Genomic DNA, 18,410 nt, shown 5'->3' with positions numbered 1-18,410 from the left:
TTTATTAAAGTGTAAAAGTATGTCATTCTCTGGTGTATCACTGGAATTGGTATCTTGTAAGTTTAACAATCATTCACTGCAGCTTTAATTTTTCGATGTCGATGTCATTCGTTACTTTTAAAGTCAAATATCTTGAAGTTGATGGATCATATAGAGTACAGCACAGCGCAAATAATGTATAAAGTAAATAAAACTTACTTCCAGGTAATATAAAATGCTTGGTGAAAAGGAGGGTGGTTACACTTTGAGGGCAACACTTCAATTAAAGAATCTTTGCTTTTGTAAAACCATTAAGGGTATTTGTACATTTATGTACAGGACAGTATAATTATATATAAGTAGAGGAGAAGCACTAGGAACATATGCTTCTACGTCTTCCTACTATGTTTTGAAAATGTACAATTTAATTCATACTTGTTAAGAGCCTTTTATTTTAGTTTGTGTGTGCAGGTTCCTTTTTTTGTGTCAGATCAATGAATGAATGAATGAATGAATGAATGAATGAATGAATGAATGAATATGTTGCAGGTGAGCAGATGGAACAAATAAACAAAATAACACATATAAACTATTTATTTCTTACTGAGATAATTCAAAGTACAAATGTGAAAATGAGCGATCAGACAGCAGGATGTATCCGTCTTCCAGTCGGTCAGCCTGCTCATACTGCTCCTCTCTATTCCTCTTGTGTTGAGTTTTTCTTCCCCTTTTTCCTGATGAAGAGTTGAACAAAATCTAAATTCATTCTTTTTTTAACCAACATCCTCATACTCATGTGACAGCAGATGATTTGTAAGCAACAGTGACATTTTTTTTTGTCTAGTCATTCATTCATATTGGGTGTAAAGATATGAGCATGTACACCTCTTACCTACCTGCTGACTTCTAATCCTACATGTAAGCAAGACTAAAGCTCTTATGGCATTAAACATGATATACAGGAAACTCTATCCATGACACCCTCCTTACTTTTTTAACTTGACTCCAGAGGAATTTGCTCCTTTCTTCTGAGGTGCCCTCTTTTGTTTTTCTGGTCCCGCTTCTTTCTGTGTTTCTGTTCTTTTCTTCAGTCTCTGTCCTTTTGTTTTCCTTCCTCCTCCTTTTTGCTGCTGTGCCGCCGTTTGAGATTCACCTTCGCTTTTCTGCTCTCCACCTGCTGCCTGCTTCTCTGCTTTCTGTCCTTTGTTTGCTCCTTTTCCTTTCTTCTTCATTAAGAAGCGGGGAGTCGTGCAAATGGTGCTTCTGCTGGGAGGTTTCTTCTCGAGTCTCCGCTTCACTTTGCTGGACACAAAACAAATCGAGGTGGACAATTAGAAGCAAATCACACAAAGTGAAACTCATCAATTCAATAAAAAAGAGAAACTCTTTCTGGTTATTGTGGAAGTTTATGAAGAATCTCTTACCTGTGGATCTTCTTGAAGCCGATCATGTAGTCAGGAACAGGACAGCCAGCTTGTTTTATGACATTGGCAATGCTGGAGAGAAACACATTCAGAGAAAAGCTTGAAATAATGTGATGCTAATATCTGTGTAAAACAGCTGACAGCAGAGACTGACAGGAAACAAACAAGTTCTCTCGAGGACCTGAGGGTCCAAACATTAACGTCATGCTTGTAAAGGTTTATATGGTTGTACAAAGGACGTCGGTCTGACGTACCTGCGCAGCAGTGGTTTGTCGTTCTCTGTGAAGAAGGTGATGGCTTTGCCCTGATGTCCAGCTCGACCAGTCCGGCCTGAGGAACAGAGAATAGGAAGTAATATGAGAGTCTGATGGAAGAACTCCAAATTTTGTCATAAAAACAAACAGTTCACAATGATCTAAAACTAACCGATGCGGTGGATGTACTCCACGGAGCTGGTGGGGAAGTCGTAGTTCAGCACCAGGTTGACTCCTTTGAAGTCGATTCCTCTGGCGAGCAGAGCCGTGCAGATCAGTACCCAAATCTTCCCTGATCGAAAACTGCTCACCACGTTGTCCCTCTGAAACAGATAAGCCGCTTCACTTCTGCACTTCAGGCAGGACCCGTAACACAGAGCTTTAATGTGTGTCATGCTGCGTACCTGCTGCTGTGTGCGCTCTGCGTGGATCACGTCTACGTTTATGCCTTCGTACACCAACTCGTGGAAGAGCTCCCGCGCTCGCTCTACAGACTGCACGAACACCAGCATGGGAGGCAGGAAACCCTGAAGGTGGTGAGGAGGAAACATTTCATTTGATGTTCAGTCACAGAGTCTGCACTCGTGTTTTCTTACACCTTTAACTGGACAGTTTAGCTGCAGAGCTCAAATGTTTAAAGAATAAAGCCCCATCAATGTTAAATCATGTTAATGCTACACTGACTTGTAATCAGGTGAATGGTGTCTGTTATTCCTATGTTTGTTCTCACTATGTAACTCAGGAGAAGTACGCAAGTCACACACCATCAACTATTTGACTGATTTGAGTGAAACTGGATCATATTTTCTGGAGAAAATGTTTTCTGGTTGTTTTCTCTCTGCATCAACTGTCTGATTTACAGAGTTTCCAGATTGACTGATTGAAGTGAACTGCTGCCAACTGTAGCTGCTGTTAGCTCCGCCTGTTAGCCGGGCTACACACTGTAAGCTCAGAGCACCGGGGGAGTTTTAGTGTTTGTACCACGGGTCAGAGCGGGAGCAGGGCAAGCAGGCAATGTAACTATGCTCAGCAGTCTCTATGGACATAATGGCAGAGGAGGAGAGACAGAAGAGGACGTTGACAGAGAAAGGTTAGGAGAGAGTGAGCGAGCAAGAAGCCGCCGGAAAAGAGTAAATTAGTAATTAATTAATAAAGTTGTCACTTTGCTTTTTTTAGATCATAATTCATATAATCATAATAAATACAGCTTTCTATATTTACACACAGTGCAATAACAGTCTGAAACTGGAGGAGACCACTCACAACAATACCAGTTTCTACATCATGTTGCTTAAAACTAAATATAGTACTTCACAATCTGAAAGCGTAGCCTCTCTGGAGCGTCCTTACTTTCTTGATGATATCCCTCATGGCCACCAGTTTGCCGTTCTCCGTCCCGACAAACAGCAGCTCCTGTTCCACCGTCTCAACTGCTGTATTTCTGGGAAAATCATCCGTTAATTTTTTTTCTACCGTGACAAAACACAATATGAATCCTCCACAGAATTCTACGTGCAGGTTATTACCTGTGTCCAATGTTGACAGAAACCAGGTTGTCGAGGTTCAGGCGGCACCACTGCTCCACTTCGGACGTGCAGGTGGCACTGAAGAAAGCCCTGCGCACCTTTGGACCGGAACAGGCCAGAAAAACTGTGGCGAGCTGCTCCCTGAAGCCCGTCTTACCACCCTCGAACAGCTTATCAGACTCGTCGACAACCAGCCACTCCACACTGACACCAACAAAAGACAACAATCAGTCTCCCAGAGGAGCAGATGGTTATGACATGACACAGAAACGCTGTACCGCTGTACAGGTAACAAGCTACTTCTAGTGTTTCTCAAGTTTCAGATTTTATTCTAGTTATGTGATCATGTTTTTGTTTCTTTGCCCCAGTTTTATCACCGCCTGATCTCTTTTCATATTGAGTACTTCATTCGTTGTTCTGACGATGTTGCTCATGATTAATGCCTCTTTCACGTGATCAGCTTTATTAAACGGGTGATTCAGGAAGTCAGCAAAGCCAAAAAAAAAAAAAAAAAAACCCCAAATTGAGAAAGACAGGATTGTGAACAACGCAGGACCTAAAACGTGATGAGGAAGGAAGCTCGTTCAATGTGTCTGTCAGACCTCGAGTGTTCACACGATGTGCTGCGGTGAAGAAACTCCGTCAGCTTGACAGACTGAACGTTACCTGCTGAGGTCGAGAGCGGGAGGATCCTGCTTGAGGAGGAAGATGAGTCTGTTTGGAGTGCTGACGAGGATATCTGCAGGGAGAAGTGTTATCAAACAGTGAGGGGGAAGGCAGAATTTAGATTTGATCTCTTCTGCGGAAACATCTCTCATTGTCTTACCGTATTTTTTGTTCGACTGTGGTCCGTATTTCTTGGCTGCCAGAGAGGCTTTGTCTATGATGTGAACTCTGAATCCTACACCCTCTGACAGGCGGAGCAGCTCTCTGTAGGTCTAAACACAATCCAACAAATAAGTATTCAATGGGGGATACAAACCTATCTCCTATCAGTAAATAAGATGGAGATCATGATTTGAGTGTGAATTCATTCCGTGTGTGTCTCTCGAGTACCTGGCTGGCCAGCTCTCTGGTCGGGGAAATGATCACAGCTCTGAAGCCACGGTTGGCCGGCTGCTGCAGGTGAGCGAGCAGCGGGAGACAGAAAGCCAGAGTCTTTCCCGATCCCGTTGGAGCACAGGCCAGCACTTCCCGACCCTGATCCACAAACAACACACACGGAAAACCTCAAAAAAAAAAAAACAAAAAAAAAAAAAAAAAAAAACACAGCACATACACCGTTCACCAACAGCTGACTGTGTGCGTCTGCACTCACGTGCATCATGAGCGGGATGGCCTGCATCTGTACTGGCGTCGGGGAGCTCAGCCCGGCGTCTCTGATGTTCTGGAGGACGCGCGGGCTGAGGCGATACTCGGACTGCAGCTCCTCAAACGTGCACACGGGGTCGGGCACGTCGCAGCCGTGCACGTTTATGCGGTGCTGAGAGCGAATACGATTCACCTAGAAGACAAAATGCAGAGGAAAGGATCAGAATGCAGACAGAGTCATACCTTTACCGCGGGAAACATTGCGTCGTGATCTCTGTGAGGACCTTCTCTTGATGAAGATGCTTCAGCCTCTTCAGGGAGGACTTCTCCTTCCCGTCGCTCGGCAGGTTTTGGATCTTTCTGTCCAGCGACGACATCCAGGTGATGCCGACTCCCTCTGTGTCTTTGAGTGGAGTGCCAGCAGCTTCAGTCAGACGGACAGAGACACAGAGCTCATACATACAATAACTTTCAAACACGTGGAGGCGACACAGTCACACACTCATCCTTTACCTGCAGCCTCCTCTTGGATGCTTTTCCTCTTTTTCTTCTTCTTCTTCACGTTCCTCTCCTCATCCCTCTGCTTCCTTTTACCTCCTACCCCAGATTCTTCATTTTCACTTCCCACCTCCTCCTCCTCTCCATCATCCTGCTCTGTGCTCCTCTGGGCTCCATTGGTTGGTCCTGCGCCAAAGAAATCGATCGCAGAGAGACGATCTGAGGACACGTCCCCTCCCTGAGACCTGACAACCTGCGACATGACACACAAGTGCTGTCACTACATGTGCGGGACATATCAGTGTCCACATGAAGGGACCAAACCTCAGCTAGCACGCGAGCTAACTCGGGGGTTAGCGTTTTTTTCAAAGCGTGTCTCGCGCTGGCCGTTGTACCGCTCGCGCACACCTTCACCTGCACGTGTTTGAGTTTACCTTAAACCGAGCCGCGTCCTCACCGAACCGCTTCAGGTCAAATTTAGCTCCAGCTCCGAGTTTCCGAAACAAGTCGAAGGCGTCCATCCCAGCAGCGGCAGCGTGGTCTGCCCGGATCCACACACCGACAATCAACATCCGGATCATCCACCAAGCAGCGCTCCGCTCCGGACACTGCTGCCCCCTGCTGGCTGCAGGCAGACAGGCCCGCAGATCAAGGCGTGCCTCAACGTTGAGCCACGCCCACATTGAGCCACGCCCCCAACGCTTGACTCCTTTCCGGGGGCCATCTGGTGGCGGAGACTATGAACTGCAAGTGGCCGCTCTGTGTAAATAATATTTTAATTCTGTGTATATAATATAATATAATATAATATAATATAATATATTATAATATATAATTAAATATTATTTATTTTTGTAATTGTTTAAAAAAAAAGAAAAATATATACACTGGGAGATTTTCAGGTGTTACATTTAGTGCATATATTTTATTCCTTAGTTGAACACACTGAACACTGAACACTGAACTTCAAAATAAAAAAGGAGTAAAACAGGAAACAAAAGACACAGACAGTAGCCTACACTTCAAAAGCAGAAAATGCCTGCAAATGTCGCGTGTCCATAACTTCAGTGCAGAATGCCTCATGGTCTTCCTGTAGACTGAAAAGGAAGAGAAATGGCTCAACAACAACAGGGTTGTCACACGACCTCGAAGCTATTAAGCTAAATAGTCATATTTAAAAATGGGTGTAGAAGCATAGTACAACACTTGTTTTATGAGACACAGCTTTTTAATGAAATTTAGGCAGTGCTCGTTTGTTTTGAAAACTGGACTTTTCCACATTCTGTAGTAGGTTAGTGCTGACTTTCTCAATCATCTACGTCTATTGGCAGTCTGTAATCTATCTGCATTTGCAATGTTGGAGCTACTGGCTTGACTACAGTGTAGAACGCAAATACATACAGAGCTTAACCTGTTTCAGAAATAAAATAATGTTACTTTCTTACCCCTAGCCTGTCACATATATCACAAAATAGCACGTCAAAACAAAAACAAAGATTTTGCAAACTGATTTATGTCGTCTTCGTCTGCGCACAATATTCTTTAGCGGTCCACAGAGCGGCCACTTGCAGTTCATAGTCTCCGCCACCAGATGGCCCCCGGAAAGGAGTCAAGCGTTGGGGGCGTGGCTCAATGTGGGCGTGGCTCAACGTTGAGGCACGCCTCGATCTGCGGGCTGCAGCCAGGGGTACTTGTGGACAGGCCGCTAGATGAGGACAGGAGCGACTGCTGAGTTTCCTCAGAACTTCTGAGAAAGTTTTTAGGCATTTGGTTACACCCAATATTTGGGTGGCATAACCTCAGTTGGCGGTTTCATGGATCTATTTCACACATTTGTTACTTTCTCTTGTCCTTGTATGCCACAGCAGGGGCGCCGCCAGGAATTTTGGGCCCCATGACAAAAAATAATTAAAATTGGGCCCCCTCTGCGCAGCTGTTGTCCCCACATCTCTAGGACCTAACTATCCCATCAAAAGCTTTACATAACTCTAATTAAAGGCTTGCAACTGTTTTTGCGTCCTGTAGTTCAATACTAGTACAAGCACAATATTTACTGCTGGTGATGCATGCAAGTCTGCATACAGTCTGCAGTGCAGTTCACTATTTGATGCAAGATTAAAAGCCACCATAAAAATGTGCTAAAGGCCATTTTTATTTAACTTTTACTGCCCAAAACACGTAAAAACAAAGAGATAATTCATTTCATTATTATATCTGAAATATATATAGTCAATGATGATGGTTTAATCATTTTATATTGGTGTTTACCTATTTTTTGGGGCCCCTATCAGTCGTGAGCCCCTAACTTTTCCCCCTGGCCAGCACTCACGTGAGTCATTGTTGTTTGATGAGAGGCAGAACAACACGTTCTGACTGGGCCACAGGAGCCACAACAATGCTTAGCTTCATGATTAGTTACATATATGAACACCGTGGCTACAACAAGTTTAACATATTACATTAATACATTTCTCTAACAGGTCCTCTCCGACTGAATCTGCTCTGCTGCTCCATCAGGAGGTCATGTATGCGATGTTAGCTATTATCCATTGCTGAATATTTTATGGAATATTCTTCTCTCAACAACCAGCTCCAGAGCAATGCCCAGCAGAGAGCCAGGCTCTGATGTTGCTGCAGAGAAAACTGCATTTGCAACAGAACACCTGCTCTGTCCCTTCCTGCAGACAGCCTCTGTGTTGCACCTCCAGTCCAGTCTGTTGTCAGGGGGAACGCTACAGTACCTGTAGTCCTGCACCAACATCCACCTCTTCACCCTGGATGATAACTGCGCTCAGGTCAGATCTAGTCCTACATTACACAGAATCAGACCAGTAGACAGGATTCAACTGAAAGGATTTAATGTTCAAAGTGACATTCGTGTAAATACAGTTAGACTTCATCATCCGTCTGTCACTTTCTTGTTACAACATTAAAGAATTAACATCATATTTGTGTTTATCAGACAGACACTTCAGATTTAGGTTAAAGGAACTTTTGGCTGTCGGCTGCTTGGTAATCCAGTCTTGCACATAAATTCATATTTTCATTCACTGCTGGCTTTGGAGAGTTTAAATATGATACTTCATACTCAACATTTATTGCTACAGGTAACAAGGTTTGCACATAAAACAATAAAGTTTAAACTTGAAAATATTTATATTTTTCCATTAAAGCAACTCTGATAGATTTGTATTCATTGATTTATTCATTCTGTGCAGGTCAGCATTTGAAATCTAAACAGCACGTAGCGAGATGAAGCCGATAAAAAAAGACACAGACGGTACCGTATGCAACGCTCTGAACCCAAAATGTGTCAGTCAGTCCATCAGCATCATTGTTGCGGTGTTCACACACACACACAATGTAGTGTACTTCATAATCTGAATTATGGCTCCGCAATATTACTGGAATCAATGAAGGCATTTAGAATATTGTTGACAAATAAAACATAAATTAAGTTTCTCTTCTTAATGAACTAAACAATAAAATCTGCTGAATAACGACAATATGTTCATGTCATCATTATGAATCCACTCAAAGGCGATAAATCAGTCATGAGCTTTCTTTTTAGATTGACAAATCTATCTATCATGAATGTGGCAGGCGGCTCACAGCGACAGCGTGGACAGCTTGAACCTCGGGTCTTTCTTTAAATTGCTAGTAGGTATCAGTGTGAGTGTTGTTGCTATGTTGCTTGTCTCTATGTGCTATGTGTGATGAGCTGGTGACCCGCAACCCCGATGAGGATGAGCGCTTACAGAATGGATGTATGATGGGTGAATGTGATATGTAGTATAAAAAGCACATTTGGGTGGTGGCAGGCTATAAATGCGCTAAATTAGTATTTGTAAAGTAAATATATATATATATCTGAAGTTAATCCATAAAAAAGTGCAAATAGACACAAGGAATAAAAAAAGTGAGTCCTGTAGTTCTTTGTTATGTAATCGTTTACCTTCAGTCTGTGTGCAGTTGGACGTTTCTCCATCTGTCCAACCTGAGACAGTCTTCGTGATCTCAGACAGTTTTCTGAAAGCCAGCGCACGAGCAGGAAACCAGACTCTCTACAACTCTTCACAGGTCTTTAACAGATCCTCCAGGAAAAGAACCACCACCTCCCTCCCCCTCTCCTCCTCCCTCCTTCCCTCCCCTTCGGCCTTCAACCCCTTCAGTCTGATCAGGGTCTGCTGCAGACCTCCGACTCTCTGCTGAGGGGTGAATCTGTCTCCCCCTGCATCGTTCTCTCCCTGTTCCCCGTCTCCCCCTCCTTCCTCCGCTTTCACGTATTTGATCAAATGCTCTTTGATGCCCCTCCCCTCGTCCCCGGACAGCGATTCCCTGAGCGTGGGCATGTCCTGCGACTGGCTGACGCTGAGCAGGTGCAGCAGAGCTTGTGACAGCGTGTGTCGCAGGCTGGCACTGTAGCGGTATTCTAAAAAGTCGTTTGTGTCTTCGCTGTTCTCCAGCGCTGTGGCCAGAGAACGCCACACACAGCTGAAGCGATTGACGTCCCCATAGCAGCCACGGTGGCCGGGCACTGCCAGGGCGGCAGCAGACTTGATCCGCACCTTGAAGTTCTTACAGGAAGTGACGACGTGGCAGAGGGAGGAGAACGCGTCTTGAGACCACAGGGCTGAATCTGAAAACAAAAGGGAACCGTGAAGTTTGACACGTGAGAAACATTCAAATACAATTCTGTTGGCTACACCCACGCTCTGTATGCTAAGCTAAGCTTAGGAATACAGAAGTGTTTATGTGGCTGCCATTCGAATTCTCTTAGTGATAAGGAAAGGAGCTTCAGTGCTTCCTTTCTTATCTCCTTTAGCATAGGATACACCGGACCATCCTTTAGGAAAGGAAAGGAGATGATGAACCGTTCATTCCTCGTCGTCTCCTGCAGTTCTCTGCATTAGTTCTGTGTTGTTGACTTTGGAGCTAATTGAGTGGACGGGAGGGGGCCGAATGTGTGCAACCAGTTCCAATGTGACAAACACTTTGTTTCATGTTTGTGACAGATGGTCAATATTCCTTTATTATTTTAATTCTGACATTGAAAATGAAGTCATATTTTTTTAACCAGGTTGTTCATGTTCCTGCTTGAAGCATGCAGGAAAGAACATGGGAGAAGTAGTGTTTGTAGTCCATCTTCTGAACTTTGTAGTTTCACCACAGACCAAAGTCAGTGACATCTGTTATCTCCTGACACTCCATATGGAGGAGGTCTTTACTCTTTAGAGTATTCTTTCCAGACTCCCACGATGAGGAATAAAAAAACATATTCAGAAAATATTCAACTATCCCTTTAAATCCTGGTTGTGTGAGCCAGGTCGGCCAGTTCACACAAAGGGAAATCACAGGAGAGCGGCCTGGGTATAAAGACTCACCGAGTGGCAGGGCGGGGTTTCTGAAAGCGTTTCCCAGTGCGTAACAGGCGTTCCATCGGACCTTCATAGTGGCCTCCGATTGGACAGTTTTAACCAGAGCGCGGACTGCGTCTTCCAGTGGCCGCTGGAACGCAGAGCGGGTCAGCTGACTCTCGCGCAGGAAATGAAGCAGATTCCCGAGTGCTCGCACCGCGTTGCACTTCACCTGAACGTTAAAAGAGAAGATAGTCTTCATTCATTTATGCACAGCATCCTCTGTGAGCAAATCTAAAAGTGTGACTGCTCTCACTCTGTCTTTGTCGGCCGATGCTCGAGTGGCTGCCTGCAACATCTTCAGTAGCAGCATGTCTGATAACTCCTCCTGGAAGTCCACTCCTACACTCTCCCTGATGAAGAGACAGGAGAAGACGGTATTCTTTTGCATGCTTCTGTTAAAGGTCCGATTTATTTCTTTGTATCCACATTTTCTTACATATTAACAATGAGCGTGTCTGTCAGGTTGCCCAGCGACCAGGCAGCCTTGGCACGGACATTTGGAGATCGATCATCCAGGGCAGCGAGGATGGTATTTGCTGTGTCGGCTATGAACATCACATCCTGAAAAGAAAGAAAGAGAAAAAAAAAACACTTAGAAACAACAGAAGAGATTCTCGTGGGTCAGAACATGCTGCTCAGTCGTCACTACCTCTCTCAGACAGGGGAACAGGATGTAGACTCCCAGAGCCCTCACGGCTGCCGTCTTCACCAGGTAGTTTTCACTGTAGGTCAGCCCAAGCAGCACGGTGATGCACATCAGCTGAGTCTTGTCCTTAAAAAAAATAAAAATATTACACGTACATCTCTGTGAAGCTCTGCAACAGCTGAGTAGAAACAAACAATCAAACTCACAGGCAGCTGTGCGAAGGCCTGTGGCAGGATGGAGGAGAGCGTGTCGCAGGCACTCGTCTGCAGCGTGGGATGCTGTTCGTTCTGCAGCGCTGCGTTCAGAGGACCACTCAAGACTTCCGACCAAAACGATACCACCTATGTCATGAAAACATGTCAGAGCCTCTGGAAATGTAGCTTGAAAGCAGAGTTGAGCTTCTCATTGAGCAGCTACAAAAATCTGAGTGAAAATAAACTTCAGCAGACTGTGTAGGCATGGCAGATCATCTTACTTGGCTCATGGGAACCCTCGAGCTCTCAGGCACGTTGTTCTCTGCTCTGTACTGCTGGATTATTCCTGTGCCCAGCTCCTCTAGTAACTAAACCAAAGATGACAGATATCAGTGCACAGATCTTATGATTGTCGTTTCTTAACCGTCACTCTCTGATGGAGTAAGATGTTACCTTTGCTCCATGCAGCTGTATGGAGGGGTCAGACTCTCCAAGGCAGCGGGCGCTCACCTGCCCGATCTCACACAGACACGACTGGGCTAGAGAGAAGTAGCCGCGCACCAGGTGGGACATGACCTGAAACACACGACACACTTTGACAATTCTGAACTTTTTTTTTATTTTTATGATCACACCCATGATCTCTCACCTGCAGAGCTTCTAGTCGGACAGGGGAGGGCTCTAAAGCAGCACCTCCTCCCATTCCCGCCCCGTCGCTGTCTGATTGGTCCTCTCTGGGCTGAGTCACAAGCGACACGCACAGCTGCAGCAGCCACGGTGATGGGCTGTCCTCCTCTGCTGGTGTACGGGGATGGCCAGGAGAGTGTGTGTGCGAGCTCCTCTGAGAGGGCGTGACCGGGGTGCGAGAAGGCGAGGACAATCCGTCTCTTCGTCTCCAGCTGAGAGCTGAGTCCTGCGGGGTGAACGAGCCAGCGCTGCTGCTGCTGCCCTCTGGCTGTCGGAGGAGGAGCTGCACCTCAGGGAGAGGAGCCTGGGTCGTCACCAGAGCGCCATAAAGTGTGAGGACGGACACACGGACGTTCACATCTGCAGGCAGAGAGCAGTCACGTTAAAAGAGAGCTTATTCTTATTTATTTAAAAACCCTTGTCCAGTGCAGCGATGTAACACACACCTCTGTGACGCACATAAGGACGCATCTGCTTCCACAGTGGACTGAGCAGACCAGGTCTGAGGCGGTGATAGGGAGCATTCGCCACCAGGTAGGCCAGACACTAAGAAACATGGAAGGTGCAGATAAGATAAATTGAAGTTTGTCTCAGCACAACTTGTTTCATTTATGCTCATTGATGGCAAACCATCAGGGTTTTTGTCACTGGCTGATCTTTCTTTCAGGTGCGTGTCTTCATACCTTTATGACCTGAGTGAGGGTCTGAGGGGAGGTCTCAGCCAGCAGAGCCAGACTGAGAGCACGGTGCAGCTCTCTGACGGCCGTGGCCAGCAGGAAGGAGAAAGGGGTGTAAGACGTACGAGGAGACGCCGTGTCTTCGGCGACGGCCAGGAACTGACGGGAGCCGTCCAACATGGCCGACAACACCTGAAGAGCACACGCACGAACCTGGAGGGGAGAGAGAAGACGCAGATGTTACAGCCATGCATGTCGAGGAGAAGCGGGACAAGGGTGACAGTGTGTCGTACCTTTGGAGAGGGGTCCTTCAGTATAATGGTGAGGAGAGTGAGAGGCGGGGGTCCGCCGATAGGAGAGTCTGGGATGAAGGAGGACCAGTACCCGTACAGAGTTCTCTTCTCTACACCTTTCACCACCGCTAGCAGACAGTGCAGAGCTCCCTGCCGCACACGACCATGATAAAGCCTGAAAGAGGAAATATAACAAACTAGTTTATACACATGGAAACCTTTTAGAAAGTTGATTTTGTAATGTGATGAGTGATTTTTTTTTTAAGCTTGTGCAAGCATACACCATCTTTCAGTACCTTAGTTTGCTCTGTGCACTGCCTTCTGGGTCAGAAAACTCAGAGTCAGAACTGGTTCTTTTCCAGGAGGGGTAAAGGGACTGAGCAGAGGGTTTAGACAAGGACTCTGCCTCACCTCTGCCTCCCTCTCTTACCCCTCCTTTCTGAAGTGCAAGCACTGCCTCTCTGTCTTCCTCTTCATCGTCCCCTCTGCTCTCCTCGGTGCTCGTCTTCTTCCCCTTCCCTCTGTGTTTCTTCTTTTTATTCTGAGGAGAGACATAAAAAACAAACAATTCAACCAAAAATCTGATTTTAAAGCAGTCCTTACTAGAACGTATCAACAAAAATGAAGTCTTACCCCTGAGGGTTTGCCCGACACAGCGGCATCCTTTGGCGGCTCTGAAGTTTTCTGTGGTTCAGTGGGTTTCTGTGTAGAGAGACCCTCGTACTGTGGAAGAGGCGCTGGGTAAAGGACAGCCGGCCACTCCACACTCACACCTGGAGTGCCCTGGAACATGAGCCTCTGCAGAAAACATGTATAATGTTATGTACAGTGTAATTTAGAAAGCAGTAGAACAATCTGCAAATTCGTTACAATGCCGTACCTTAAGTGAGGCCAGTATAGACCCGAGCTCGTCCCCTCCGCCAAATTTCCACTTTCCACCTGAGAAAACACACTGAAGCCCCTTCAGTGCTGCCTGAATCACCTGCACAGAGGACACAAGGGCACACATGGATGATTAATAATTTCCCCCTGGGATTATTAAAGTATTTCTGATTCTGATTACATGTAGCTTCCCCCCGTGAAATGTTCATTACACACACTAATGATCTGTACCATGCAGTAGAAGAGCTCATCCGTGTTGGGAGGTTTGGGCGACTGCAGTGTTTTCAGGAAGACGCTGAAAGATACAGTTCTGTACTGATCATCCAGAGGTGGCTGACCAGGGATCCTGGAGAGAAACGAGATGGGAGACCACAGAAACCATTATGACCAAGAATTCATAACTTGTGAACACAACATAAACATAAATGAATCATAAATGGTAATTAGTCGGTTATTTAAATGTCCAGCAGTTCATCCATTTAAAGTGACAGTTGCTAACTGTGTCTGTTTGCTGTTTGTGCCTGCTGCACCTGAAAATGACACAGTGAGAGAGAGAGACCTAAAGAAGTAAAGTGGGCAGGACAGCTAGACGTTGAGGGCAGCTCGAGTTTCAGGTGATAATTCTCTTTAGCTTCATCACTATGAGCAACTCATTGTTGCATTGTCTTCACGTTGCCATGACTTGTATACTTGAATTGTTATAGCTTCAAGTACCAAGAAGAAGCATTTAGCCTAAAAAAACCCCAAAAAAAACTATAATACAGTTTGTGACTTGTGATGATTCTACTGTTGTTTAAATTCAATGTAAAACAATAAGAAGATACAGATGTCTGCAAAAATCAGCATAAAACTATTTTCCATAAGACCTGACCACTTTCTAATGGTGTTCATCTAGATATTGATATTGAAAGTGACTGCTAGAGTAAGAAAACGTTTAGGAAATTTAATACCAAATTCACTCATTCTGGCTCCAAGATTGAAAGTGGTGAAAACACCCCTTCAGGAAACAGATCAGATGCACCATGTCAATGTTTTTATATAGTAAGTGTGCACACAGGAAAAAAAAAAAGTACGTAAGCCCCAAGCAGTCACACATTTTATTTCCTTAGTCGTGGTAACAAGCTCATTTTATTTGAGATCTCGGGTTATTTATGTCGTTATCTTGAAATATCAAATGACGTTATCCAGAGATCACAGGATCATTTTCTCAAGATAACAAAACTTTCTTTTCTCTGGATGATGCAACAATTAATTCAAGAAAATTCTCCTGCACCTCTGACATCGTTACACTGAATGATGTTTCCTGCAATGATTTAATATACCAGACTATCCTTTTGTTTTCTCAAGATCTCAAATTAATCATGTGGTTATCTTAAGAAAATTACCTCGGGATGAATTTGTTATTTCGACATAATGACATGAGCAACTTGAGATTTCAAGAAAAGAAATGAACTGAACTCAAGATCACAAGAAAACTGAGGGAACAAAATACATGACCGCTTAGGGCTTCCATAAAAGTGCACTGTGACACTGGCTAAATGAATACGCATGTTAAAGCCTACCTGAGACAGATGTTGGCCATACAGGTGAGAGCAACGCGGCGTAACTCCATATTTGGCTGAAGTGGAGAACTGTACAGCAGCAGGAGTCCGTCTTCACCCAGCAAATCGCTGAGGTGCTGTGGATTAAAAAAGTCTTTAAATACTCAATAACAGTTAATTATACACTTTCACAAAGCTGTGCAAATATCTACCTGGTGACACTGAGGTCCATTTCCATACACCACTGTGGAGAGAGCGAGGAGGACATCGGAGTGTGTCCATGTACTACACACTTTCAGTGCCCTGACGGTGTAGTTAACCAGCACATCCAACGTGTGCTCGTCCATTATTACCTGATGCAACAGCAGGAACAGAGAGTAAAACATGACTCACCATCGACTCAGAAAGTGCAGCACATTCACATACGCGGTCTGGGATATAACTTCTGCTGTTACCTTCAGCTGGTTGAGTAGGTGATGCACTAGCTGGCAGAGTTTGATGACTAAATGTTCTTGACTGAGCGGCACGAGGCAGCTGGCGTGTTTCAGCAGACTGCACACATCCTGAGATAGAAAACAGGACAAGACAAAATAAATGATGACTCAATGGTTTCATCAGCTTAGTTGCTTACAGGGATTAAGAGATACTGATGGCAGTGAGTGAGAGGTGGCATCATTCAGTGTCTTTTCACGTCAGGAGAGTGAGCACCAGGAAGGCAGCAGGACCACAGACATGCTTTCAGAGCCTGCACTGACTAGCTGGCACTCACAGAGACCTTGAATGTCTCTCTGGACTAGTCTGTTATTCCTACTTGCATCAAACTGGTGGTTCCTGTTGCCTGTAGCTCTGATCTCCACAGTGATGAAGTGCTTTGAGAGGTTCGTCCAAGACTTCTTCACCTCTCACCACAGTCCAACAGATCCATGTGCGATACCATAAAAAATAAATAATAATAATAATCACCTCATCCACACTGGCCTGACCTACCCGGGCATCAGGAGGAGGAATCATGTTAAGATGCTGTTTATGATTTGCCACAGGGTACACTGAAAAAAATAAAATTCTGCACCCTGTGGCTGATAAATTGACACAGTCCAACTTTTGGAGACCTGGACTGACGAGATGATCAGACCGGTCAAACTCATCCTGATAGTGGATTTTGGGGATGAAGCAGGAGAGGAATTACAGCTCCCTCAGAATCAGTGAGGTGGAGAGGGTGGACAGCTTTATCTCGGTGTCTGCATCACAGAAGATATACCACGGTCCTCTCACACTGACACCTCGAGGAAGAAAGCCCATCAGTGTCTCTGTCTCAAAGACTTCAGGCTGCACCTCAAGGTGCTAAAACATAGAGAGCATCATGACAGGCAGCATCAAACCGCTCCGAGCTCCACAGCCCAAATGTTCACCCCACACTGTCCTGTGTCAGCCTGACAGTCAAACTTTAGTGTGTTGAATACAGACCGGAGCCGGTGTGAGTTACCTCTGGTCGGATGTTGATGTTGGGCTCGAAGGTCTTGTTGTAGTTTTCGGACAGCAGCTGGTCGAACAGCAGGTTGAGCTCCTCTCGTAGCTGCCCGGTGTCTGCCCGCAGGGCTCTGAGCCTCGCTGCGCAGCGGGAAAACTGTTTCTCGGCGTCGGACGTTGAGCCGAGCCGCCAACCATCCAGCGGATTGAACGGGGCCGCCTCCGCGGACAAAGCAACCGGAGGAAACACCGGGACATCACCGCGACCCGCGAGGGCCGGTGCTGACAACCCGGTTTGAGCCGCCATGTTTTTAGACTCGGAAGTGTTTTACTTGCTTGGTGCTTCTCTCGAGAGATGAATCTTGAGTACTTCAGAAGCAGTATGTCAGGAAAACATTTCAAAGGAGCCTCTGGAAGGCAGCACAATTCAAAGTTTTGGCAGTCTATTTTTCATAACAATCCAACATGAGGTCATGATGGTTAGGACCGGGAAGTCCTGGGAGGTCATTCCCATGTATCTCAGGGTGATCCAAAACTAGTTAAATTTGGGAGCATATGGTGAAGTCATGGACAGCTTTAATGTGGTGTTAGGTAGACAGAACTAGGAGGCACCTTCACGCAATACAGTCATTGAAGATTGTTTGGTAGGACTTAATTGGAGTATGTCTCTATATGCTACAGTACGTGTTTTTCAAATTAAACCGTTCCGGGGCATACAAGATACAGGCCAGTGTCTTGCTCCTTAGCTCCTTAGTGGGACTCTGAAGTTTTCCACCATGTTCACTCAAGTTTCTCTCAGCCAAATGACTCTGCAGAGATAGATAGTGATTCATCTGCTCTCTGGTGGGCAGAGAGACAACCTTGGATGGTTTCTAACCTCCTTCCCATAAACTGTAAAGGTTGAAACTACATGTGCAAGGCCTGGTTTTAATTTTTGTTAGGTGAAATAAGGTTTTGCCATGTGATTCAATTCAATATGTGTAATAATAAGTAATATTATAATCAAAATGGCCTGGCCCTTTCAGTAGGACAAAGCAGGGCCAGGTAGAGCTTCCTGCTCCTTCCTCTTCCTGTGAGGCTATGGGGCTGTCGCTGTCCGAGTTGCTGAACTGACACATCTCAGCTTGGTCGAAGCTGGATGAGCCGATTTACACATGAAAAAATGAAAACAGCTCATTCGTAATTAACTATAAAGTGAAAAGGTAAATAACTCTAATGCCTTCACTTGAGTTTTCTTTTTACTTCAAAGTCTTACGGGAGCACGTTGTCCCTGATTCAGATTGTGTTCAGTAGGTGGCGCAGAAGAGTTAACCATCAACCTTCATTAAAGACCAAAGAAGAAGAACACTAGGTCCGCCTCTGTTTTCTGTTACGTCCCAGACAAGCTGTAAATATCTGGGGATACGTGCAGACAGTTATTATTGAACAGTAACCATCTGAACAGTAAACATGAGTGGCAGAGGAGGGAGGAAAAGGACTCGGTAAAGGAGGCGCCAAGCGTCACCGTAAATGCTCCGTGATAACATCCAGGGAATCACCAAGCCCGCTATCCGCCGTCTGGCTCGCCGTGGTGGAGTCAAGCGTATCTCCGGTCGATCTACGAGGAAACTC

At 45.4% G+C, this 18,410-nt stretch overlaps 2 protein-coding genes and 1 pseudogene across 2 annotated transcripts; 1 reads left to right on the top strand and 2 right to left on the bottom strand.

The window, feature by feature from the left end:
* Positions 1–555: 555 nt before the first annotated feature.
* ddx52 (DEAD (Asp-Glu-Ala-Asp) box polypeptide 52) lies at positions 556–5,608 on the bottom strand. The gene is made up of 15 exons (XM_010750269.3): positions 5,427–5,608; positions 5,008–5,245; positions 4,779–4,918; positions 4,502–4,687; positions 4,240–4,383; positions 4,010–4,121; positions 3,850–3,922; positions 3,184–3,387; positions 3,008–3,098; positions 2,062–2,184; positions 1,830–1,980; positions 1,658–1,733; positions 1,404–1,475; positions 970–1,281; positions 556–713 (listed from the first exon to the last, which is right to left on the bottom strand). Exons 1-15 carry the CDS (start codon positions 5,571–5,573, stop codon positions 677–679), a joined length of 2,106 nt encoding a protein of 701 aa, XP_010748571.1. The 5' UTR covers positions 5,574–5,608; the 3' UTR covers positions 556–676.
* A 2,225-nt stretch (positions 5,609–7,833) lies between these two features.
* On the bottom strand, positions 7,834–17,135 carry heatr6 (HEAT repeat containing 6). The gene is made up of 20 exons (XM_010750442.3): positions 16,816–17,135; positions 15,788–15,895; positions 15,545–15,685; positions 15,354–15,469; positions 14,023–14,137; positions 13,790–13,891; positions 13,543–13,707; positions 13,206–13,450; positions 12,910–13,084; positions 12,623–12,829; positions 12,386–12,485; positions 11,902–12,299; positions 11,706–11,828; positions 11,534–11,620; positions 11,265–11,399; positions 11,062–11,184; positions 10,849–10,973; positions 10,666–10,762; positions 10,377–10,581; positions 7,834–9,631 (listed from the first exon to the last, which is right to left on the bottom strand). Exons 1-20 carry the CDS (start codon positions 17,104–17,106, stop codon positions 9,057–9,059), a joined length of 3,633 nt encoding a protein of 1,210 aa, XP_010748744.3. The 5' UTR covers positions 17,107–17,135; the 3' UTR covers positions 7,834–9,056.
* Positions 17,136–17,275: 140 nt separating this feature from the next.
* The window catches only part of LOC113744365 (histone H4-like), a 3,847-nt pseudogene continuing 2,712 nt past the window's right edge, over positions 17,276–18,410 (top strand).

Source organism: Larimichthys crocea, chromosome XXII (genome assembly GCF_000972845.2).
Source record: "Larimichthys crocea isolate SSNF chromosome XXII, L_crocea_2.0, whole genome shotgun sequence".
Lineage (NCBI taxonomy): Eukaryota > Metazoa > Chordata > Actinopteri > Sciaenidae > Larimichthys > Larimichthys crocea.
The sequence above is the reverse complement of the archived record's forward strand: the minus strand, read 5'-3'. Positions and strand labels throughout refer to the sequence as shown.